At 45.7% G+C, this 24,252-nt stretch overlaps 1 protein-coding gene across 23 annotated transcripts in view; it reads left to right on the top strand.

The window, feature by feature from the left end:
* The window catches only part of KALRN (kalirin RhoGEF kinase), a 661,720-nt gene that overhangs the window by 602,230 nt on the left and 35,238 nt on the right, over positions 1-24,252 (top strand). For 10 of the 23 annotated variants that reach the window (XM_044252178.1, XM_044252163.1, XM_044252164.1 and 7 more), the window contains 13 exons: positions 821-951; positions 5,142-5,208; positions 6,000-6,103; positions 6,292-6,361; positions 6,676-6,762; positions 7,581-7,673; positions 8,479-8,529; positions 9,395-9,472; positions 12,719-12,904; positions 13,658-13,829; positions 17,741-17,979; positions 19,877-20,133; positions 23,687-23,810. In XM_044252178.1, the coding sequence (XP_044108113.1) occupies positions 821-951; positions 5,142-5,208; positions 6,000-6,103; positions 6,292-6,361; positions 6,676-6,762; positions 7,581-7,673; positions 8,479-8,529; positions 9,395-9,472; positions 12,719-12,904; positions 13,658-13,829; positions 17,741-17,979; positions 19,877-20,133; positions 23,687-23,810 (1,659 nt within the window). Of the gene's footprint in view, positions 1-820; positions 952-5,141; positions 5,209-5,999; positions 6,104-6,291; positions 6,362-6,675; positions 6,763-7,580; positions 7,674-8,478; positions 8,530-9,394; positions 9,473-12,718; positions 12,905-13,657; positions 13,830-17,740; positions 17,980-19,876; positions 20,992-23,686; positions 23,811-24,252 lie in introns of those variants that run through there. The other 13 variants (XM_044252170.1, XM_044252168.1, XM_044252167.1 and 10 more) reach the window with 4 other exon arrangements.

Genomic DNA, 24,252 nt, shown 5'->3' with positions numbered 1-24,252 from the left:
TTTTTAATTTTCCAAGGGGTTATACAACTATTGTCTCTGTCAATTCCTTAGAAATCTGTAGAAAGGAGAGATCTGATTTGAAAACTGAAAAAAAAAAAAAAATGAAGCCCACATGGAATAATTGCAACTGTCTCACTTAAGATCATCCAATGGCTAGCAGATCTGGCATTAGAAACCTTTGCCCTTAAGTCTTTCTAGAGTACTGTATTAATATCTTTACCTTGTTTCTCAATCCTATAGCACCTTAATTAAAAGAAATTAAAGGGATTCATAAATGAAAGAAAACCTTGGCAAATAACCTTAGGAAAGATATTTTTAGGAAAGGTTAAATCTATTGATCTCTTCCTGTCTACATCTCATTGGCATCTCGGGGCGGCGGGGGGGAGGTAGCTGATTTAACAAACAGGAGTTGGTCCAACTAGCTCTCCTGTCACTACCTTCCCCTTATCAATTGGCATTTGATGGTCTCACAACTGATCTTCTTTTTTAACTGCTTCATCAGTATAGAATCTCAATGATTATCTTTACCTCTGCAGCACTTACCCAGATATAAGTCACTTTGACAATTTTCATTATGTCAGGAAATTGGCTGCACATGATGCCAAGTTCATCCTGATTGCCCAAGAAGGCGGCAGCTCTGGGCAATCTGCTGCAGGGACAGGGGAGTACCTGGCCTCCAAGTGCCTCACTGACATTCAGTGAGAACAGCCTGGGCTACTGGTCTACCAAGTTGGCTATAGCTAGGCAGGAGGGGACACAAGGGCCTCCAGATGACTTTTCAAGGTATGCTTCCCTAAGGCTGTTTTTCTTCTCTTTTCAGAGTCTAGAAGGAGGCTCATACCGGGGAAGCTTGAAAGACCCTGTAGGCTGCCTGAATGAGGGGATGACTCCACCCACACCTCCTAGAAACCTGGAAGAAGAACAGAAAGCCAAGGCCCTGAGAGGTCGGATGTAAGTAACTTTCCCATATACTACCCTAGTACACATGTGTATGGTGGACAACATGCTGAGGTCGGAGGAAGTTTGGGGAGGATTACAGAGGGGCCCCCCACACCGTATTTCCACAGATACTATTCATTCTAAGTAAAGGTGACCTAGATCTGTCCAGTGTACATTGATAGACAAGGCACTGCAGTGGCATCGACTTCAAGAATTTTAGGCTAAAGTATTGTCAGGGAGATAGCAGCTGTTATTGACAAAGTGTGGTTATAACCACGGTCTGTTAGAAATTTAAAACATGTTGGGGCACCTGGGTGGCTCAGTCAGTTAAGCATCTGCCTTTGGCTCAGATCATGATCCTAGGGTCCTGGGATTGAGCCCCCGGCAGGCTACCTGCTCAGCAGGGAGTTTGCTTCTCCCTCTCCCTCTGCCCACTCGCTTGCTCTCTCTCCCCCATCATTCTCTCATAAATAAATAAATAAATCTTTTTTTAAAAAATATAGCACATGCTGACAAAAGGAAAACAACAAAGTGCAGGGAACTATGGGACTATTACTATGGTCCCATATTAGAGAAACCATGGCAGAAAGTCTGGTAGAGTTTCACCTGAGGAAACATTTCTCAAAATGTAGAGAAGTCATATCTAGGAAAGGCTTCTGTTGTGCTGGCTAGCCAGGGCCTAACTCCACCCCTTTCCTAACCCTTTAAGTTGACATCCATTTGTGGGCTTAGCTCCAAGAGAATCTCTTCACTTTTTTTTAATAGTTGGGGGTAAATAAAATCCACATTGCAGCCCATTTCACAAAAACCCGTCCTTTATATAAGGTTTGAGTTATCCACCCTGATGTCAAGGCCATCTTCTGTTATTTGAGATGATCAAGAGGATATCAGATACCATTAATCCCAAACCACAATTCCTCCAAAACTTCAGTTTTCTTGCTTCGGATTTGATTCCATGTGGGAAGCAGAGCTTGGTGAGTCTTGGATGTGGCCTGGTGTGTGAGGGATTATAAAGCCCAGAGAACTGAGCCCTTTGCTAATTAGTCTGTCTTTCTCCCTCAGACTCGTCCTTCCTTTAGCCTGGTCACAGATGTGAGGATTAGCAAAAATGAGTGAGGCCAGGCCCCTCTGTTGCCTGGAAACCGGCAAAGTGAACATCTATGACTTTCTTTCCTAGGAAACAAGAGTAGAAACATCGTAGCCAGGGCCTGGCCTCCAAGCAGGGTTGTCACCTCATAGCTGAGCTGAACAAGTGTCTCTTCAGTTCCAAACTTACCCCTCAACCTTATGGGTACCTGGGGGAATCCCAAGAATGGAATAGAGGTAGAAAAAATACCGTCCCTAAATGGAAATTTTTTAGGACTTGTATAAAGCTGCTTCTCTTTAGCCTCTCAGGGTATTTTTCACATAGATGAGACAGTGGTGGAGCCAATGCTCCAGTCCTCTGTCAAACCAACCAAAACTTAGATCAGAGAGGAGACCTTTGGGGTAGCAGGTGGTCCTTGGCAAAGCCTGTCACTGCTCTTGTCATTTTGGTTGAACAGGCTCATGAGCAGTCATGTAAGCCATTGTCCTGCTTCCAGATGTGCTGTTGTCTGATCTTGTTCCAACAGGCAGAAGTTTGTTGCCTCTTTTACTCTCTTTACCCATTTCTTCTCCCTCTTCTTACTCTTTTGCCTGACTCCACAACTCTCCACAACCTGAGCTATCCTGAAAATCCAGCCATTACAGTGTCTCATTGCTCTTGCTGCAACTTATGGCCATGATGAAAGAGAGGATAGATACATGTCTAATTGTGAACTCTGTGTGAGGCGAGAGGCCAGGGAAGGGGCGTGGTGGGGGGAGGGGGCGAGGCACAGGGAATGGAGACTCAGTCCAGACAGCAAAGAACCCTTTGCTCTGTGGAGAAAAGATGAAAACAGATACTTATTTGTCCAGGACAAGAAAAAAGTCAAGTGGGCTTGATTGTCTTCAAGTTTTTAGCCGTCATTCATTGAACAGTAGGTGTTGAATACCTATTGTGCCCCAAGATATGGGATGTATCAGTGAATTAGACAAACAATAGGAATAAAAGAAAAGTCCTTGCTCTCATGGCAAGTGTACACTATAAAGGGAGAAACTGCACAATAAACAAAATAAAAATAGATTATTAAGTATGTTAGAAGCTGAAAAAATAAAAAATAGTAAGGGAGATTTGGAGTATGATTGAGACCGTGTTGTGATTTTAACACACAAAGACTAGAAGTAGGTAAGAAATAAGCCATTAGCTGTAGCCATTAGCCAGGGAGGAAAAGTGTTCTTGGCTGAGGGAATAACCAGTGCAAAGCTTCTAAGAGATTTCCTGTGCAAGACCAGCCATTCCTCACCATTGTGAAACACAGAAGTTAGAAATAGGTCTGACCTGTTGCTGGAAGAAGTTTAGTTGGGCGAAAGAGTAACATTTACCTTGTAAATAACCTTTACTAATAAGAACCGAACATTTGTTAAAATGCTTTAGTATGATTTCAATTTATTTGGCAATTAATCATGGTCTGTCTTATGCTGCATGTAATTTCAATCTTTTATGGACCTTTTCAGAATGTCCATTAATGCGTCATGATCTCCCCAAGTATTTCGTCGGGACTTCAATGGAAGTGATGGCCAGGCCCACTAGCAGCACCTAGCCTAATCATCCCCCTTCCCTAGAGGCTGGAAAGCCCAAGACAGCCCTCAATCTGTCAGCAGATAGCATAGGATAAATATATCGCCTGGAGACAGAGAGCTGGACTTCATCTCCAGAGGGCCCTCCCAGCCCCAAATTCCCACTCCCACTTTCCTGTGAGTTTTTACCATTTTCTTCCAAGTAGTAACGTGGGCCATGCTAAAGATATATTTAAATGCTTTTATTTGGCCTTGCCAGTTCCTTCCTGTGGCCTGTAACACATGATTGTGGATTGTGTATATTAGAGAGAGGAAACTGGTTGGAAGTACTGGACATGCTGATAAAGAAGCATGTGTTCCTTTTGCTTTCTCCCCATCACCCTGAGGCCCAGACCCTTGGATCTGTTGGCTTCTGTGTGCCATATAGGTCAAGAATTCCAGATGAATTGCTTCCTGCATTCAGAACACTTATAGCCCTTATGTTGGGGTTCCTTCAGCCCCTTGGGTCAAATAAGCAGTTGTGTGGCTCCAGGCAAAAAAAATAGTAGGAGTCAGACTCCAGTAAGCCGCACAGCACCCAGCCTGCCCCCATGCACAGCCCTGAGTATTTTATGTCCAGCTCTTTACTCTCTGGACAGAAAGAAAGAGAAGCTCTTGGATTTGAGGCCTCAGAGGCACCAGAGGGCCAGTCTGAGCAGTTTGCCAGGCAGCAGGCAACAGTGAAAGAGCAGTCTCTGAACTGTGGCATAATAGGTTCAGATCCCAACTCTGTTACGGACTTCGTCATCATGGGCAACATAGCCTCAATATCTCCCTCTTTATGAAACAGGGCTTACAGGGGCACCTGGGTGGCCCTGTGGGTTAAAGCCTCTGCCTTCAGCTCAGGTCATGATCCCAGGGTCCTGGGATCAAACCCCGCATTTGGCTCTCTGCTCAGCAGGGAGCCTGCTTCTCTTCCTCTCTCTCTGCCTGCCTCTCTGTCTCTCAAACAAATTAATAAAATCTCTAAAAAGAACAAACAGGGCTTACGCTCCCTGCCTTGATAGAAGCATGAGACATTTCAGATGAAGGGCTGGCACAAAGCAGTGTCTGAGAGGAGGAAATCATTAACAAGAAAGAGACCAAGAAAGCAAGGGTCCTTGTGTTGGTTACACCCCACATCTGCTGGGGAGAGGGGAGGCTACTGCTTTGAAAGCTGTGATAACGGGGGCCTGCAGTCAACCTTTCTGGCCCTGACTGGACCTTTTGCAGGCTGGTTACCAGGAACAACTATCTACTGTAGCTTCTGTATCTCAAAAGTTTCACTTGATGTTGGTGTCTCTGAGGACTCAAAGCTTGATTATCAAGCAAATGTCTCTCTCCTCTTGATAATCACAGAATAGAGTTGAAATGAAAGAAGGAAAGTCTCCTGGTGAGTCCTTGGCCTCAAAGCTTTCATAACTCAGTTTTGTCAAAGTGTCTTGTCTTAAAGGTGCCAAAGTATCTTTCCTGTCAACTTAAGTGTGAAGATTTCTTGCTTTGCAATGAAGAGGAACCCACATTGTTCTTAATCTCCTGCCCAGGTTTGTCCTGAATGAGCTGGTACAGACAGAAAAAGACTATGTCAAGGATCTGGGGATTGTGGTGGAGGTGAGTATGTGGGTCAAGGTGGGTCAAGGTGGGTCTGCGGTAACCCAACCAGGGGCATGTTGGACCCTACCTGGGTGGGCCAAGGTGTTTTTAACTTGAGGGTTATGTGCAAATACATCTGGGTATTTGCAGAATGAGACTAAGAATGACAATAGATCAAATATAATATGCAGGGTTTTTTCTTTTCTCCTTGAAATATCATAAAAGATTCAGAGGGAGATGGGGTCTCAAGTTTGGGGTAGAGCTGAGTCCCTTCATCTTGTTTTAGGTGACAAACTTACTACCTCAAGAGCCTCATATGGCGTTTAACCATACGGACATTTCTTCTTCAGACCTATGAGTCACCATGGGCACAAGCAGGGCACTCCTAGGGAAAACTTGGGGCTTAGAGTCTCCTTAGATTTTAAGGAGAATGTTATGGCTACCAAGAGAACAGACCAAGAAAAATCCACCCATAAGACAAGACTGACAAGTCCATAGTTAAGAGTCAACTTACAGTAAATAAAACAGTGCTCTCCTTAGGGATTTACTTTAGGGGCATTTAGATACTTGGATGAAAAAGACTTTCTCTTAAGAGGGCTGAAGACAAAGAAAGGGACCTAGAACTTTATCAGAGTTGGGTCTGTCTCTCTGCACAGAGTGAAATCCTGGCCGAACACTGAGAGACCAGGGAAGATCTTGCCCTCGGGCTCCCAAAGAGAGTGGGCACTTACCCCGGCTGTGGTATATGAGGCTTGGCATGAGAGCTTTCTGGTAAAGATGCCCCACTCATCACTGCCTCTGCTCTACAGGGCTTCATGAAGAGAATAGAAGAAAAGGGTGTCCCTGAGGACATGCGAGGGAAGGATAAAATCGTGTTTGGAAATATTCACCAGATTTACGATTGGCATAAGGAGTAAGTGCCACCTTGTCCCGAGGACAGGGCTCCCTGGAAATCCAGGACCTGCCCATCCTCCCCCTGCATCTGACCTCAGGGGTAGGGTAGGGCTGGGGGAGAGTCTGGTGTCATGTATCTCCTCCCGGAGAAATAATATAGTTCTGAAGGAGGGGGCCTCCTTCCCTTACGCCCTCCCCTCCTTTTAGTTTTTTCTTGGCTGAACTGGAAAAATGTATCCAGGAGCAAGACAGACTGGCCCAGCTCTTTATTAAACACGTGAGTGCTTCCCAGCAGCCTCTGCGCCCTGCCCCGCCCCTCCCACCGGGCTCCCTCGCATGCTCTGGAAAGTTCCTTCTCTCTTCTGCCCCTGACCTTCCTTCTCACCCAAGTTCTTGGTTTGGGGGGGGGGGGCGGGGAGGGAGTACCTTCTTGGCAATTTGAAAGATGGGTGGTTGCCTACTGCGTGTACTCTTGTTTCCGTGGTATTGAAGGGCCTGTGACCCCTGAGCAGGGCGTGGGGGCCGTGCCCTGGGGCGGAGCCCGGCGGGGGGCGGGGCGGCCTCCTGAGTGCCCCTCCTCTGCCTCTGCAGGAGCGGAAGCTGCACATCTACGTGTGGTACTGTCAGAACAAGCCGCGCTCTGAGTACATCGTCGCCGAGTACGACGCTTACTTCGAAGTAAGCTGCTCGGCCTTCGCAGAGCCGGGGTCAGGGAAGAATGGCAGCCCGAGGCAGCCGCAGTCAGAAAGACGGGCCGTGTCTAGCCACATATGCCTCCCCTGCCCCCAAAAGCGCTGGGACCCCCTTCAGGGCAGGGGGCGCTGCCTCAGCGGGGCCACTGCCTTACCTCGGTTCCGTGGGCGGCTTTGCTCTGGACAAGTTGAGGCGGCGGGTGTGTGGAGCAACAGTAACACCAACGCGGCTTCAGGAGCTTGGCTCCGCTTCCGGACCCCAGCACAGACCGCCACCCGCCCCACCTGACCTGGGGGACTGCTGGCGGAGGCCCCTCCTCCTCAGCCAGGCACTCGCAGTCCCCTCAGGCTCTCCGCTTGCGGTCTGGAAGGTTCTGTCAAGCACCTGCCAGTGTTTGTTTTGCCCTGCCCCGGAAGTGCTGCTTTTGTTGGAGAGCAAGGCTGTGCCTCAGAGAGAGCCCTCCTCGATCTGTTGGCAGATCTGTGTCCAGGGTGATGCCGTTAGGCCCCTGCCCTAGGAGGAGCCCTTCTGACAGCAGAGAACAGAATACTCACTCCAGCGTGTCCCCCGGGGCTGGAGGAAGGACACGGGGTGGGAAGTGCCTAACATGCAGAAAGTGGTGGGTTTGTGTTGTTAGTAGCATGGTGGCAGCTGTGTGGGCAGCTGTCCTTCTCCCCTGGTTTGAGGATTCTAAAACTCCACTGGCCAGAGGGAAAACCTGTCCTTCTCACCTTGCCCCTTGATCGCGGGGACCTCATTCCTTTGGTTCCTTTTTCTTCTAATGTAGATCCCTTGTGTTCCAGGAGGTGAAACAGGAGATCAACCAAAGGCTGACACTTAGTGACTTCCTTATCAAGCCCATTCAGAGAATCACTAAATACCAGTTGCTCCTCAAGGTGAGAGAGCTGTGAGCCTGAGTCAGGGCCGGAGAAGGGTCATCTCAGATTCTGAGATGGGGAGCAGGTCAGCGGGAGGCTGTGTCTCCACCACACCTTTCCCATGAACGAGCGGGGGTGGGGGGGGGGGCCCGGGGGGGGGGGCAATCTGTGGGCTGTTATCTTCCCTGTCCCTGACTTATGTCATCTCTTCCTCCAAATAAACTGCATGCCACTCCTGCCTATAAGGTTGGTGGTTAGTTCATTTTCTTTCTTTCAATTCGTTTTCTTCCCTTGTCACGATCACGGACTTGGGATCTTTAAAAAATAAAAAACAGTAACATAAAATCAGAGGGACCACAAGGAGAAAGAAAAGCCAAGGCAAGGCCCTGGAGAGCTTAAATGAGTAATACCTAAAATTTGATCATATTTTATCTTTTAAAATGGTTTAATTTGGTTTGTCTTACAGAATATGAGGTAAATGGAAGAGTGAGATTGAGCTTTCCTTTCTCCCAGGCTTTCTGAACATAACCCCCACCCCTGCCCCGCTTCCTGCTCAGAGCCTCCCTCTCCCTTCTTCCCTTTCTCCCCCTCCTCCTTTGCCCATAGCTTTTAATCTTTGAGTATTTGGGAGTTTTCTCCATGTTTCCAATATGATTCATAAGTTCATATCTCAGCTTCTATAATGCACTGCTGTGTCTGTTGGGGAGGAAAGTCATCTGGGTGTCATCATAGGTTTTATGATGCTGGATTAGTGCTCTGTTTTCCTAACTGATGTCTCCACTCTGCACCTTCCCTGCTCCCTCCTGCCCCCGCCCCTTGCTAGGACTTCCTGAGATACAGTGAGAAGGCTGGTTTGGAGTGTTCTGATATTGAGGTGAGTCTAATGCTCTTGGCACTGGCTGTTCTCGGAGACAGTGTTGGATGTCTGTCTCTAAGGGAGAAGAACTGGCTCTTGAGGGCCAAAGGTCCAGGCAGAGTCCTCTCAGTGAGAGCCCCTTGCCAGCAGCTGCTCGACAGGATGGGTAATGGCAAGTAGTAATAAACACACTGAGTGTTTTTCCAGAACCTGAGAATTCTGTCCTGAGAATTCCAGAGTTTCACAGCACTCATCTTCTCAGTGTGGCTCCAATGGCATATGGTGGGAAGGGGGTGCGATATTTGAGACTTCTGACATCCTTCAGAGATTCAGTGTTTCAGTGTGCCATTTCATCCATGAATCCAGGTACTATCTGAGTTCAACACATAAAACATCCTGTTTTCACTGCCTCCCCTACCCTGGAGGATTACTCCCTAAGTGAAGTCCTTTGAGGCAATCTCACCATGGGGATTATTTTAAGCCAGAGAGGTTACAAACCATTCTGGCAGGTTATTTTAGGTGAAAACCTCTAGTGTTTCACAAGCCAGGCTAAGCTGTTGCTTAGGCAGCCAAGAAGCAACAGAGAGAAGAAAGAAAATTTGAGAAGGAATGACAATTGCTAAATAAAAGTGAGAAGGAGGAAAAAGCTGGCTGGGTAGCGTTCTTCCCACATGTGGTCACTGATTCAGCTGGAGCCGTGCACTGATGATCAACATCCCAACAGAAAATCCCATACTACTCTAGGAGTGGGCAGCAGGAACCAATGTCCTTTCCTAGAATTAGGGATCCCCTCAGAGGTCCCTGTCCTCCAGCACGGAATTGCCCTAAGCTTCCTGCCTGAATGCTTACCCCCCTCCTGTGCTGCTGTTGTTCTCTCCTACAGAAAGCCATGGAGTTAATGTGCCTTGTTCCAAAACGCTGCAATGACATGATGAATCTGGGACGCCTGCAGGGCTTTGAGGTGAGCCCTTACCGAACCCTCTCTCTTCTGGACAGCAGGAGCCCGGGCTGTGAGGCAGCTTCCCTTTGAAGCCCTGTGCCCTTTGAACTCCTCTGCCACCTCCACTCACCATCTGTGCCTTTATGCCAGGTTCTCTGGCTCACAGGCCCAGAATATGTATCTATTTAGGATATCCAGTGATAGGACAGTCAGAGGAGGCTGCAGAGCAGTCCACCAAGCTAGAGTCACAATTCCAAGGTGGTTGGAAAGACCCGAAATTCCTTATAACTGTGGACCTGGCAGTGACCTCTGCTTTGCTTGCTTGCGTGAGATGTGAGTGCGGGAAATATGAGGGAGAGCAGACTATGGAATGAAAGTAGCACCAGAGGGAAAATGAGACACCCTTTTGGGGGGAGGGTTCTTAGGTCTACATAATGGCTGCTTTTTAGTTAAGTGAATATGCATGCACACATTTCTATTCTTTGAAATAGAATAGAATCTTAGGAGCTTGAATTGAGAATGGAATCTTAGGAGAAATAGCTAGATGTCCCTAGAATTTTGGCTTCATTAAATAGCCAGTTTGCTAGGGATGCCATAACAAAGTCCCACAGATTGGGTGGCTTAAACAGCAGAATTTATCATCTCATTTTTCCAGAGGCTAGGAGTCCAAGATCAAGGTGCAGGCAGTGATGGTTTCTTCTGAGGGATGTGAAGGATGGATCTGTTTAGGCCTCTCTCATTAGCCTATAGATGGCTGTCTTCATGTTCACATGACATGTTTCCTATGTCTTCATATTGTCTTCCCTCTGTACATTTTCTGTATCCAAATTTCCCCTTTTTTTAAGGACAGCAATCATGTTTAAGTAGAGCTCACTCTAATGACCTCACTTTAACTTGATTCCCTCTGTAAAGACCCTGTCTTCCAATATGGTCACATTCTGAGGTACTCGGGGTCAGGACTTCAAGATATGAAGGGGGGAGGGTTGAGCAATACACCCCATAACAGTGAATCTTTGAAGAAAAAATGGGCTTTCCTACTTTAAACTCGATAAGTGACTACCATTAGTTTATACCCCAACCTCATATGCTAACTACATATCATCTGTTTTTAATATTAATATGATCAAATTGGAACTGACAGAGTCATTGGCATTTAATAATTGTTGAACCCCTTAGAGAAAGATGTGGGTCTTCTAATTCTGTTTCCTGATAATTCTGCAGCCTAAGATTTTATTATTCCTTTCTAGAGAAACGGGGTTCCTGGAAGTTGAGATGGTAAAGAAAATAATAGCTTTTTTTTCTCCCTGGCTAAATTAGGATAGAACAGAATAGAAATAAGGCAGACTGGCTTATAAGTAAATTTAGGAGATGGTACATTCAGGTTTGGTTACTGAGTTGGATTCCTGATGTCCTTGAGCCCAGTTCTCTTATCCGCATTGCTCTCTCAGCCCTTCCTTGTGTCTGTCTGCCACCGCTTTGTTCCTATAACCAGGAACTATGTGGAGGGTTTTCTTTCTTGTTTATTTTTTGTAGATTCCCAGTTCTCCATGGTAGACCTGAGGCATCGCAGGTCTGCAAAGCAGGGCTTTGCAGCAGAAATATACCTTGAGTTCTTATGGCTTTTCAGTAGTCATACTGGATGAAGTTCATAGTTTTTTCCTTGAGGCTATGCTAGGTCTAAAACTATTCTGAAAAAACCAAGTAATTCCTTTTGCTCTTAAGTCTTGATGTCCACGTGTTTCTGAGGAGGAGTCTGGCTTGACTTTCTCCTGGTCTTTGAAGGCACTGACCACTGACAGGAAATCAGCATCTGACCATGCTAACTCACGTTAGACTCCACAGGAACTGCATGCATGCACATCTGTGTACACAGAAGGCCACACACAGACTGCACGATTATCTTCCCTTTTCAGTCAAGCACCACCACCTCCTTTTTCCGTTAAGTCTCGGAGAATTTGCTTTGCATTCCTTCCACTAATTAAGAAGGACCATGAACATTCTTCCATCCCTTCTGAAGTCCAGGGCTTTGGGCCTGGGAGAAGTTTGTCTCTGACTTCTATTTTCTCTCTTCTACATCCTCTAGCTTTCCCTTCAGTATTGGCAGGGCTATAATTCACAGGTCAGGCTCTTACATAATGTTAATAGAGCTTTTAGAGCTTTCCTGGCTAGCTGATCACTGGCTTAATATTAACTTTGGACCAGGGTAGAGATAAGCCTCTTTGGCTGCTGACCTTGACAGTAAGGAGCCATGATCCAAGCAGAGGGCAGGTGTTTCTTAGGAACAGGAAAGAAAAATGACCCCTGTGCTGGGTACTGTTTGGAATAAGGGATCATGTGCAGAGAATGGACCACATTTTCACTAAAGGGCAAAAGCCATCACCTGAGAGAGTGTGGTTCAGAGGAGGCCCTCTAGCTGCTATCAGATATCAGGTGTCAGCGTGTTCTTGCTGCAGAACAGTGGGGAAAGCAAGGCTCTCCAATGGCATCTGTGAAGACCTGCTGGGTTGGGCCTAATTCCTTTGAAGATGTGAAGATGTCTCTGAAAATCAGGTTAGAAACTGGCAAACCAAATAGGCTCTTCCTTTGTAGGCTGGAAAGTGGCCTGCTGGCTCAAGGCATTTTAAGAAGATCACAGGGCCCAGAAAAATATCTGCCCGCTTTTAAAACATGGGCACCTGTATATGGTACTCCGACGATACCTGTTGATAGGTAGCAGGAGACTAAGATTTCAGAATCAGACTAATTCTAACTAAGACTCCATCCTGAAATAATAGGAGAGGAGAGGAGCCCAGCTCATTAGATTATTTGTGGTCCTGCCTACCTCACTTCCCCTGGTCACAGATTGGTTCTAGGTTTGTGGCCATAAGAGTACCCAAGGTCCTTGGCCTCTGCTGCGAGGGACTTCTGAGGACAGAAGGGCTACAGATGTCACCCACTTTCTGTTATCCTTGTAATAAAAAATAGGAAGAGCCAGGATAATCCCTGAACAACTTTTTAGCTGATGATTTTATCTTCCTCCCTTCTGGCATTTTCTTAGGGCTGCTTCTTAGTGGTTTTCTAGCCTTCTCCCCCCACCCTCACCCCTAGGGCTCCATGTCCCCTACCTGAATGGATGGGTCCTAATTCAGTCTCTTACTAGTACCCTGAGGCTTTTAGTGTCAGTTCTGTTGTCTGTGTCCTCAGGGGGGCCAGTCTTGTGGGCCAGGTCTGGGCTGTGGCCCCCTCCCTATTTTTCACCTCCCTCACCCCAGTACTTGTTTCCATCAGGGCACCCTGACCGCCCAGGGGAAGCTGCTACAGCAGGACACGTTCTATGTGATTGAGCTGGACACAGGCATGCAGTCCCGGACCAAGGAAAGGCGTGTATTCCTCTTTGAACAAATCGTCATCTTCAGTGAACTGCTAAGGAAGGGCTCCCTCACCCCGGGCTACATGTTCAAAAGGAGCATCAAGGTAAGGCTCCCAGTGGGGATAACAAAGCGAAGGACAGAACCAGTCCTGGGAGCTGCTTCCCGAGGACAGAGACGTGGAGTGAGTACGGATTCAGAACCTTGGCGGTCTTCCAGCCAAAGAAGCTGTGGATGCAAAGGTTACATATTTTGAGAGAAAGAGACAGGCTGAATGCAGGCCTTCCGGATCATGCATGTTCTCCAGGATCATGTGATTCACTCAGAGTCAGAAACCAAAGTATTTAGCGGTTGGATCCAGGACAAAATTTTGGAAATATCTCCTGAAATAAAAACGTGGAAGAGCCTACCTTCAGCTCAGGTCATGATCCCAGGGTCCTGGAATCGAGCCCCGCATAGGGCTCTCTGCTCCACGGGGAGCCTGCTTCCTCCTCTCTCTGTCTCTCTCTCTCTGCCTGCCTCTCTGCCTGCTTGTGATCTCTGTCAAATAAAATTTTTTTTTTAAAGATTTTATTTATTTATTTGACAGAGAGAGATCACAAGCAGGCAGAGAGGCAGGCAGAGAGAGAGGAGGAAGCAGGCTCCCTGCTGAGCAGAGAGTCCGATGTGGGCCTCGATCCCAGGACCCTGAGATCATGACCTGAGCCGAAGGCAGCGGCTTAACCCACTGAGCCACCCAGGCGCCCTGTCAAATAAATTTTTAAAAAAAATCTTTAAAAACTTGGAGGAGCTGTAATATGTTGTTGATTTTCTTTTTAAACCATTTAAGTATGAAAAGACTCAACTTGGTTTCTTCCAGATGAATTACTTGGTCCTGGAGGAGAACGTGGACAATGACCCCTGCAAGTTTGCACTCATGAATAGAGAGACTTCTGAGAGGGTCATTCTGCAAGCCGCCAATGCGGACATCCAGCAGGCCTGGGTGCAGGACATCAATCAAGTCTTAGAAACACAGCGAGACTTCTTAAATGGTAGGTACTGGTCCTGGCTTCTAACAGGGCCAATGTCAGGGAACCCCACACCTCTGAACTTCCTTGGGTCTGGGCTTAACAGTGACTTCATGAGCCCGGATGACATTTTCTATGGATGGTATATTTGTAGTTTTCAGAAACACTTTGTTTAGAATTTTTCTGAACCTGGATATGTCAGTGGAACAGATGGAACATGATAAAGATGCCTCATCTTTCCAAAAGAAGAGCTGTTCTCTTAGAGCCTAGACATAGGGTAGATGCCTTGTGGCCACCACTGCCAGCTGGTAATGATTGTGGCCGAAGTCTGAGTTGGGCACATCCACCTTGTCTTAGAGGCTGACTAGCGGTGTCCTGTGTTTTCCCATTTCATGGCTAACGGCTGGTATTTTCACAGATTCTCTGGTGTGATGTAGTGATAACTGGGAATTTGACAGATCAGTGGGAGAGCCTATATAGGTCCTCTTGCTAGCCAGCTTGAGCCCTTTCAAAAGAGAGGTGATCCCTAAACTCTAAATTTCAGTGATATCTTGATACTTCCTAGAGCTCATGATTACACAGAATGTGTAGCTCTCTACGGACCCCGCAGGAGTCCCCTAACTGGTGGTGGGAACCGAAGTGAAATGGTGCTGCTACCTTGTTTATGTTTCTTTATCTCTTTTCATTGCTGGGGTTGTCTCCACGTTGAGCTTGGCATGTGACAGGAAGCGTACGGTTTTAAACTAGTGCTCGTCTCTCAAGTTGATACGCTCAGCAGTCTTTCTGAGCAGAAACAGAGCCAGAAGGTGAAGGCAGAATGTCACCATAAATGAAGTTACCCCAGAGACTTAGCTAGCACATATACCCGTACATATATATACATACACACACATGCACACATATGCACATGCACAGACTCAGCAAGCACATATATCCATATGTACACACACGTGCACACACATACACAGGTCCAGTGTCAAATGTGTCACCTCTTGCCAGTACTGGAATCTGGACTCCTTCACGTGGCGCAGACAGCCCTTGTTGGGTGTCCAGCAGCAACCTGAATGCTGTGGGGAAAGATTGAAGGTGACATACAAGATGAAGACCATGGGCACGTCATGATGTTTCTCTGGGCTTCTGTTGGCTCGTTTTTGCGAAAAGGAGAAACAGTCTACTCTGCCCACATTGGCATATGCTCTGGTAGTAGAAGCAGGAAAGCATGGCACAACTCCCTACAATCTCAGTCTAATTGTATGATAAGGGATTTAGCACTTTGTATTTATTTTAAAACATGTAAAAAGAAATTATACAGCAAGATAAACATGAAACTTCAAAGCAATTTCACACTGTAAGTGTGAGAGTATTTTGGGGTCATCCCCTCTGATCCCACAACTGTAGGCAGTTTGATGAAAAAAAAAAACCTTTGTGATCTCTAGGGCTCTTTCTTATTCTAAAAAGTCTAAAATAAAACACCAGCCCACCCCTGAGGGGTAGCAAAAGAAGTCTTATATAGTTTACAGTTTCTGAAAGTAGAACTTTGAATTAACACCTGTGTTGATAAAATTTATGTAGAAGGTGCACATATATAAAATACATTGATCGAATTATATCTAGTGGTTAAGAATTTCTGATAGATTCTAAGCTGGAATGAGATTTTTAAGTTTATCAATTCAGTACAAAAGACAAATAAGAAAAAACGGAAACCAGCAATAATGGAAGTAACAACAATGGCTCACACATGGAGTCCTTTGTCTGAGCCAGGCACAATGCTAAGCATGTATTCACATGTATCATCACAGTTCATCCTCAGGTCACATGGAAATGTGAGTCCTATTATCCTGTATTTTTCAGGTGAGAGAAAGGATTCAGGAAGGTTGATAAACTTGTCCAAGGTCACAAAAACAGTAGGTGATAGAACAAGGACTTGAACGAGAACTATATAACTTAAAATTAGGCTTTTAACCATGAATTACCATATAGTCAGTGGTGGTAGGGATACACATTTATCTATGACCTCCCTGGCAAACAATGCAAAGAAAGAAACAGGATCAGGCATAAGATGCTATAGATCAGGCAGAAACAAACCCTTCCAGGAGATCCATAGCTTCCCTGATCCTAAGACCTGAGTGATGCAGACTGAACAAGTGGAAGTGGAAGCGGAAATAAGGCTATCTGTGTAGCTCATTTAAAAAGCCATATTTAAAAAAATAATAATTTAAAAAGCTAAAAAAATAAAAAGCCATATTATTTTGAAATACTTCAGCACATTTATTGTATCTATAAACAGGTAATACCCCAGTTCCATGTATAGGTACTGATTCATATAGTCAGGTTGATAAGGCCTGCTTCAAAACTCTTTCCCATCTACTTAAAACTTGGAACTGCATTTCTTTGGGTGTAGTCCATGGTCCAGACTTTTACATGGTTCCAAGAGACCTTTCTCTTAATTATAGTGTGCTGTAGAGCTATTGCTGAACTAGATTATCAGTACTTAAATATTTAATGTCTACAGAATATTCTCCAGGGAGAAAGGCTGAGCTCTGGCAGGAGTCTGATACTTTGACACGTTCAAGGGGTAAGGCTGTGATGACAGAGTGGAGCCAGCCTTTTGCTCACAGAGACGTGTGCAGGCATCACAGGGCCAATATTTCCCTCCTGAGACCTCAGAGAGGAAGAAGGGTAGCCCTGTATTGGGTCCTACTGAAGGACATACTTATCACTTAGAAATGTCCCTATAATTGAAGGCCCCAGATGTTAACCCACTTAAATATTTGTTACAGAGAATCCTGATAAAAATGACAAAAGTAGGGGCACCTGGGTGGCTCAGTGGGTTAAAGCCTCTGCCTTCTGCTCAGGTCATGATCCCAGGGTCCTGGGATTGAGCCCTGCATCGGGCTCGCTGATCAGCCGGGAGCCTGCTTCCCCCCTCTCTCTCTCTGCCTCTCTGCCTACTTGTGATCTCTCTCTGTCAAATAAATAAATAAAAATTTTTGTAAAAAAAAAAAAAAATGACAGAAGTGGGCCAGCCCTTGAAGTCATTATTACCGAGTTTGACCTGTATGCCTTTTGCCTGGCTATCCCTCTTTAGAACTCAGGCCTTGGAACTTTCTTATCTGAAACTTTAAAACAAGGCTCACAACTTTCCTCTGTCTCCTGAGTTCCACTGACTGCCATTCTACCGGTCTCCGAATTGGAGTGACCCTCAGCTCTTGCCTCCTGCTGTGGCAGAGTCTCCTCTCCCTCCGGAACGCGTGCTACCCCATAGCCATTCTACGTTCTCGCTGGCTCTGCTCTGCTTGGGTCTCACTGGTCACTATCTCAAGGTTTCTGAATCAGCCTCTTCAATCCCTCCTCCCAGCTGCCATGAGGTTAATGTTCTTTGGATGTGGCTCTGGTGAGAGAATTTAGAATGTTCAGGTTCATTTAATCCAATCACTTTTCGTGATCTTCAGAATTAGACCCAGACTCGTTAGCCTAGCTTTGTTGATCTTTCAGCCATGGTACCCGTAACCTCCTTTTCCTGTCTCATGTCCTCTTCCTCCATGGAGACGCATGGCCTGAAGGTCCTTTGACTCCATCCAGCTCCCCAGACACACTTCACACTTGCCTATATCCTGCAGAGTCTGAAGCATGTCACCACCCCTCCCATGGGCCCCTACATGCACACGCACCCACACACATGCACACACGCAAAGCCTTTGTTGCTGCTTTTGCACAACACTGTGCACCTCACATAGGGCATCACTTCGTGTCTGCATTTCCCTTTTTAAGGTAGCTTTCTTAGTTCTCACGGGAGATTATAAGTTCCTTAAAAACAAGGTTAGTGTCTTCCTCAGTTACACCACAATGCCTGGCACAAAGCCTGTGAGTAATAAGCTTCCAAATCCTTGTGGGATTCCCGGAGCTTAGAGTAACCATCCGCTCTTACCCTGCAGCCCTACAGTCACCCATTGAGTACCAGCGGAAAGAAAGGAGCACGGCCGTGATGAGGTCCCAGCCATCCAGGGTTCCCCAAGCTAGCCCCAGGCCCTACTCCTCTGTCCCCACGGGCTCTGAGAAGCCCCCAAAGGGCTCCAGCTATAACCCACCTCTGCCACCCCTGAAGATATCTACCTCCAATGGCAGTCCAGGGTTTGACTACCACCAGCCTGGGGACAAGTTCGAGGCCAGCAAGGTAAGTGACAGCCCTGCACCCCCACCCTCACCACTCTAAGGGCATAGCCTCCAAGCTCCCTTGAGGAAGTAGCTTCTTTTATGCTGCTCTTTTGACCAGAAGCAACCCACCAAATACAGCCAAGGCTCAATTATTTCTCTTTCTTCCCCTGCCAATTGAGTGAGCTAGACCAGTTCCCTCTGCTCAGATACTCTGTGTTGAAGGACTGTTGTCATCTGCAGAAACTCTGCAAATACAAGGTAATATTGTAGTGGCAATTTTGACTTCTACCAAATAGAGTAGTTGTGGTTTGAATTACTGAAAGTGACAACTCTAGTGTTTGACATCTTAAAGAGATCCCTCTTTCTAATGACGAGCTGCTGAAGTGAGCTCACGGTCATCCACCATCCACTGGCTGATGCAGCAAGGGGAGATTGCTCGTCTGTGTGTGAATGGGAGCAGCAGACTTGGATGAGACATTATTCACAGATAATCCACAATTCAAACATCACCATGTCAGCAGCACAGAATTAACTGTAGATCCAGTCTGCACAGCTGTTTTGACCCTACCAAGTGGTAGGTGTGAGAATAAATGGGAAAGGTGTTAGATTAGGAATTCAAGCAATCTGGTTCCATTCCAAATTCTGCAGCTCACTTGTTCTAGAGCCTTAGCAAGTTCATTAATCTCATTAGGCCCCAGTTGCCTGTAGAACTTAATGGATCTCTGAATAGGAAGATTTTTTTTTTCCACTTACATGTTCTGGTTTTATTTTTTGTTTTATTTGCTCTATCCAAATTATTAGATGATACTGAGTTTTTAATTAACTGTTAATAAAAACTACCATAAGTTTTTTTAAAAAAATCAACTGTTAATGTCTAAGTTCAGTTCTGCATTAGAATAACTGTACTGACCTATTTCATCACATTACCTAGAAATGATTTTCTACATTAAAAACCCCTCATGGGTGCCTGGGTGGCTCAGTGGTTTAAGCCTCTGCCTTTGGCTCAGATCATGATCTCAGGGTCCTGGGATTGAGCTCTGCATCAGGCTCTCTGCTCAGCAGGGAGCCTGCTTTCCCTACTCTCTCTCTGCCTGCCTCTCTGCCTACTTGTGATCTCGATCTCTCTGTCAAATAGATAAGTAAAATCTTAAAAAAACAAACAAACAAAAAACCAACCTTGTGAGTTAACTGAAGCCATGTTGGCCTTTTGTCAAACTTACTGAAGAATTTCTTGTTCTGATCATGCTGTGTGAGGTAGCCAGATTACTAGGAGGTACAGGACAAGATTCAGCTTTTCTGGTGTACTCATATGAAAAGTCCTCAGAGGCAGGACCTCTTGTATAAATGAATTACAGGTGGGACCAGAGTTTTGTTCCCACTTGAGTTGGGTCAGGGTAGGTCATGGTCTTGCCTTTGAATTGGGCAAATGTCTCATTGTTAGTCCTGCTTCAAAGAAGATCAGAATGTAGCATAAGACCAATGCTTTTACAAAAGGAAGAAAAAAGGTTTCGAAGGGTCTGTCTGCTTTCTCCTGGGGGGTTGTGACCCTGACATGACCTTTGCCCCAACATCACTCTGCCCAGGTGCTTATGTGTATTTGTGCCTGTGCCCCACTCTTCCATGCATTAGAGGATGCTGGTGGGAAGGTTGCATGCTAGGGAGGCTTCCAGGTGGAAGGTGTTTATGCCTTTCCCTAGGCTAGACAATTCTCTGCTTATTCACCCTAGATTATAATATTATATGCAACATTGTTATAAAAAATAGATATTCAATGCATGTTTATCGATATCATTTTGTCACTTAAGATAATCTTCTGTCTGCTGTTTACCCTGATGGTGGAGGGTTAGCCTTTAACCACACAGTGGGATGTGAACCGGCCTCCTCGTGTCTGTGTCCCTCTTGCCCTTGTCTCCTAGCAGGGTGACCTGGGAGGCTGCAATGGGACCTCATCCATGGCTGTGATCAAAGATTACTATGCACTGAAGGAGAACGAAATCTGTGTGAGCCAAGGTGAGGTGGTCCAGGTCCTCGCCGTCAACCAGCAGAGCATGTGCCTGGTGTACCAGCCCGCCAGCGACCGCTCCCCCGCGGCAGAGGGCTGGGTCCCGGGCAGCGTCCTGGCGCCCCTCCCCAAAGCCACAGCAGCCACAGAAAATAGTGACGGAAGCATCAAGTAAGTGCCTCGTTGGCTTCCCCGGGAGAGGAGTGTGTGGATTAAAAAATCAAAACCAAACAAAGAACACAAAAAATGCAAACACATGCTAGGGAATTCCTGCTGCTTATTCTCAACAGTGCCACTGGAACCAATGTTTGAGCGCTGGAGCCACACGCAGCATGGGGCAGCCAGGCTGGATTGTTCCGGGCTTTTGTTGTTGTTGTTGTTGTTGTTGTTGACAGTAGTGGCTGTGGGTTTTTTTGTTTTTCGGTTTTTTCCTTTTTGTTTATAATTTTCTGTTCGTTTTTTTTTCCTCCCCTCCCCCATTAAGAAAAGAACCCTACTGAAACCCTAGATGACAAAAGGCATGCCTTCCGTTGCTCCATTTGACCCACCACAGGATTCACTGGACTGGACTTTATTTATATTGTATTAAGTTACCGATATATATATATATTTTTTTTTTGATTGACACCAAAAAATTACCTTAGCACAAATGCCAGACCTATATAGGTCAGAGGCCTGCTGCTTCTCCTAGGAGAGAGGGAACTTTTTGGTTGTCTGTGGCAATTCCTCTGTACAGATTGTAACTTTTTTTTTTTTTAATTTCTCCCCTCCCCTGTCACTTTAATATATGTTCATGGTAATTTGTAAGATATTTCTTTTCCTTATTTTGGTTGCGAAGACCCTTCTGAACACATTCCTGTATAAAATATTTTGCACTATTTAAAGAACCCCATATGGATGAAGTCAGGTTGTGCAATATAAATGGAGAGTCACAATGTTCATCATTGTACCTGTAATGTAACTAATAATTTTAAATGTACTATTTTAAATATGTAAAATAAATTTTCACCATGAGCATGTTTTAATGAGGCTAAAGACTAGTTGACCCTTTTTCCCCTATTTCACTATTCTGTGACTTTTAAATGTGCAAACTATTCTTTTTTTTTTTTTTTCTTCTCTGTATTTTAGGGATCGGTTGAATGCATTGGCAGTGTTTTCCTACACAGAAAGGGCTTTAGTTACTAAAGCTCCAATATTAGCCTTCCCTTCAAGAGCCCCTATAATATCTCTGTCTCTACCTCTGAGATGTAGAATGGTACAGATGGGATTCCATCTGGCTGGGCACCTTTGAGGTGCTGACATAATGTAATGACTGGGGTATGGGGCTGTGCTTGGCTTGCACCCCCTGTTCCCCGTGCTGTCTGGCCATCCATGGCAGAGGTGGAAGGAATTCTCCACCGGAGAGCTGAACAGGGGCACCAAAGGAATAGTGCTTCTTTGGCCCTTTCTCTAGCTCAGGTTCACCCTGGCCTTTCTAAGTAATGACAGGCCCAGACTGAAATCAGTGGTGGCCTCTAAGGCACAATAGGCCTAAATCCTTTTATTCTAAAGACATTTGCTTTTGGTACCTTTTAAGGAGCTTTGGAAATAAAGGCCCTCAAAGCATTGAAATTCTTATTAGTCAATCACCTGGTAACTACAGAGCTAACCTGTTGTGATTTGTGACCTAATTATGCAGGCACTCAGCACTTCCTCCTCACTTTTGTGTCTTTTGGCCACTTTTTCATACCTTCCATGGGAGGGAAGGTAGAAGGGATGTCAGGCTGGGCAAAAGAGAACAGATCCAAACACGAATTCCAGTTCCTTGTCAACCCCTCTTGCACAAGGGTTGGTGGGAGTGGAGCAGAGGCACAGACTTGGAGTGGTTGTCAGTATTTATCAGTGAAGGACACTTAACTGCACCCTCCCCAGGGCCTACTAGGACCACAAGAGTCAGAATTGGTTGTGATGCCTCCAGCATAAATGTCACTGAAACCCTGTTTCCACATCAGTTCCTGGGCCTGTGGCCAAGAAATGGAAGCTCCCCAAACCATGATGACGACTTCTTCTGGGAAGAATATGGAATTGAGGCTGCCCTACCACTTATACTACCCTGAGTCTTTTCTTCTGAACATTATTTGTAACATTTCTAGTTTCTCATCAAGCATACTGAATGACCGAGAGGGTTGTTAATAAACGTAGGAACACGCCCCAGATTTACACACGCACTCACTGTCCACCCTAGAAGTCTTTGCAGCATGGATCTCCCTGACTTAAGGTGTTCCCAGACTGAGTCAGGGATGTAAATTTTGGGGGTAAAGATATGAGGTGAATGTCTGAAGTTAACAGTGATATTGTCTAAAGTCAGTTTCCAGGACTGGTTCTCACTCAGGTATAACAACTGAAGGGAGTTGCTGATATGCTAGGGAGCCTGCCTGTTCAGGAGGTTCAAGAGAAGGTCTGGCAAAGAGATCCTTGCTTTATGATGGAGTCCCCTTACCCCCAAAATCTGAGAACATGACTATTATTGGCCTTTCTTATTCAGAAAGGTGATCATTGAACATGTGTGTTAGCGATAAATATTTTGGAAGCTCTTCGGCACATCCTAAAATTCCTGAAATATTAGAACATTCTCCTTCCTCCTAAGTCTTATGTGTGTGTTTCTCCCCCCACCCTGTGCCCCTTTCCCCTAATGAAGGTTTTTTCATCAGTCTGTCTGCAAAGGCCTTAATTTGACAAGGAGACACTGAAGGGAGGCCAACCTCACTTATTCCTGACGATGATGGTCTTTCATCCAAATTCTGTGACCACTCCTGAAATTTAAAATGTCTGCCCAGGATCACTAATGCTGTTTGTGACTTGGCTTTTGACGTCTTTGTTTTTGAGTCCTGACACACGTGGAACTTGAAAGCTCTGCTATGAGCTTGTCTTTACATGTCTGTGAAGTAGCTTCCAGACCCCTTAGTGGGAAGGAAGAAGTTAAGGTATTGCTGCCCCCACCACCCTGAGAGCACATAATGGGTCTTCTCCCAACAGGAAAACTCTAGGACCTCTTAGTGCTCGACAGAGCTCTTTATTCACAAACACCTGAGTGACAAGGAAGACATAGACCAAGAAAAACCCTTCATCCTAAAATAATCAGATAAGTGAGTTGTGTTCTACTGTGTATTAAGTCAAATGCTCTAGAAAAAAAAAAAATCCTCTCTGTACTACAGTGTTTGGGAATAGCCACAGCCCAAATATAAATAATGAGATGAAAACCTCAAAATCATCCTCTTAGGTCTTTCTTTCTGGTCCTGGGAGAGTACCAATAGCTTATGCACTATAAAATCTACTTCTCTTATATTTTCTGTTTTACCCACCACTCCCGCCCCCAACCTCATTCTTCTACCCTCCACCATACTGCTCAGGAAGAGAATTCCTCAGTCCTCTAAGGCTTCTTCAGTATGATATGAAAACTTTCCTTGGTAGAGTTTCAGAACCCAGTACTCCTATTTTCCTCAAGTGCTGCAGCCAACCTTGCACATCTCTCAGGAGGAGTCAGAGCTCATCCTCACTCACTGCCTATCGGAGGCAGGATCAACTACCAGCCACCACAGGAGCTGGCATGCGGGTTTGGGGCCTCTGAAGCTGGGGCTTGACTGGAGCACCTCACCTACTGACTCACCCAAGGGTGGCAAGCCCACCCACCACCTCACTCTGCCCTGACCTGCCATTTTGATTGGTGCATTTTTTGGTACAACAGGAAGTCATGTTCATGGCATACTCTACGAATGAGAAAGCGGGCGGAAGTGGAGCACACGGGTAAAAATGAAGCCACAGGGCCTCGTAAACCCAAGGATATTCTGGGCAACAAAGTCTCTGTTAAAGTGAGTAAGGTCTTCCAGAGCTGTGTCCCAACTCTCACCTAGTCCCACCCTGCAGCATCTCACGAAGCAATTTGGGTGGATGGGGTTTTTCTTTCCCAGCGTGGGGACCAGAGGGGATGTAGTTTAGCAGGATTTTGCATGCAAGATCAATTTATTTTTGGTTTTTTATTTCTCCTGGCAACTTTGATTCAAATAAGTAAGTATCTTTTTTTTTCTTTTATATCTTTCTCTTTATACTGTGCACATGTTTTATAACAAATATTCTGCAGTGTTATTGTTGTAAAAAATGCAAGATGCTGGACTCATACTAAAGTTCTCAAAGCTGCCTATTCAGTATCCTAGGTTTGAAAATAGGCAGGGGAAGGAGATTAGGGGTATTTGCCAAACCTCCAACCTGTGAAGTCTGAGGTTTGTAATTTAAGGGCCACTGTGGCCTTGGTAA

This window comes from Neovison vison, chromosome 6 (assembly GCF_020171115.1).
Source record: "Neovison vison isolate M4711 chromosome 6, ASM_NN_V1, whole genome shotgun sequence".
Lineage (NCBI taxonomy): Eukaryota > Metazoa > Chordata > Mammalia > Carnivora > Mustelidae > Neogale > Neogale vison.
This window is presented reverse-complemented; position numbering and strand designations above follow the sequence as displayed.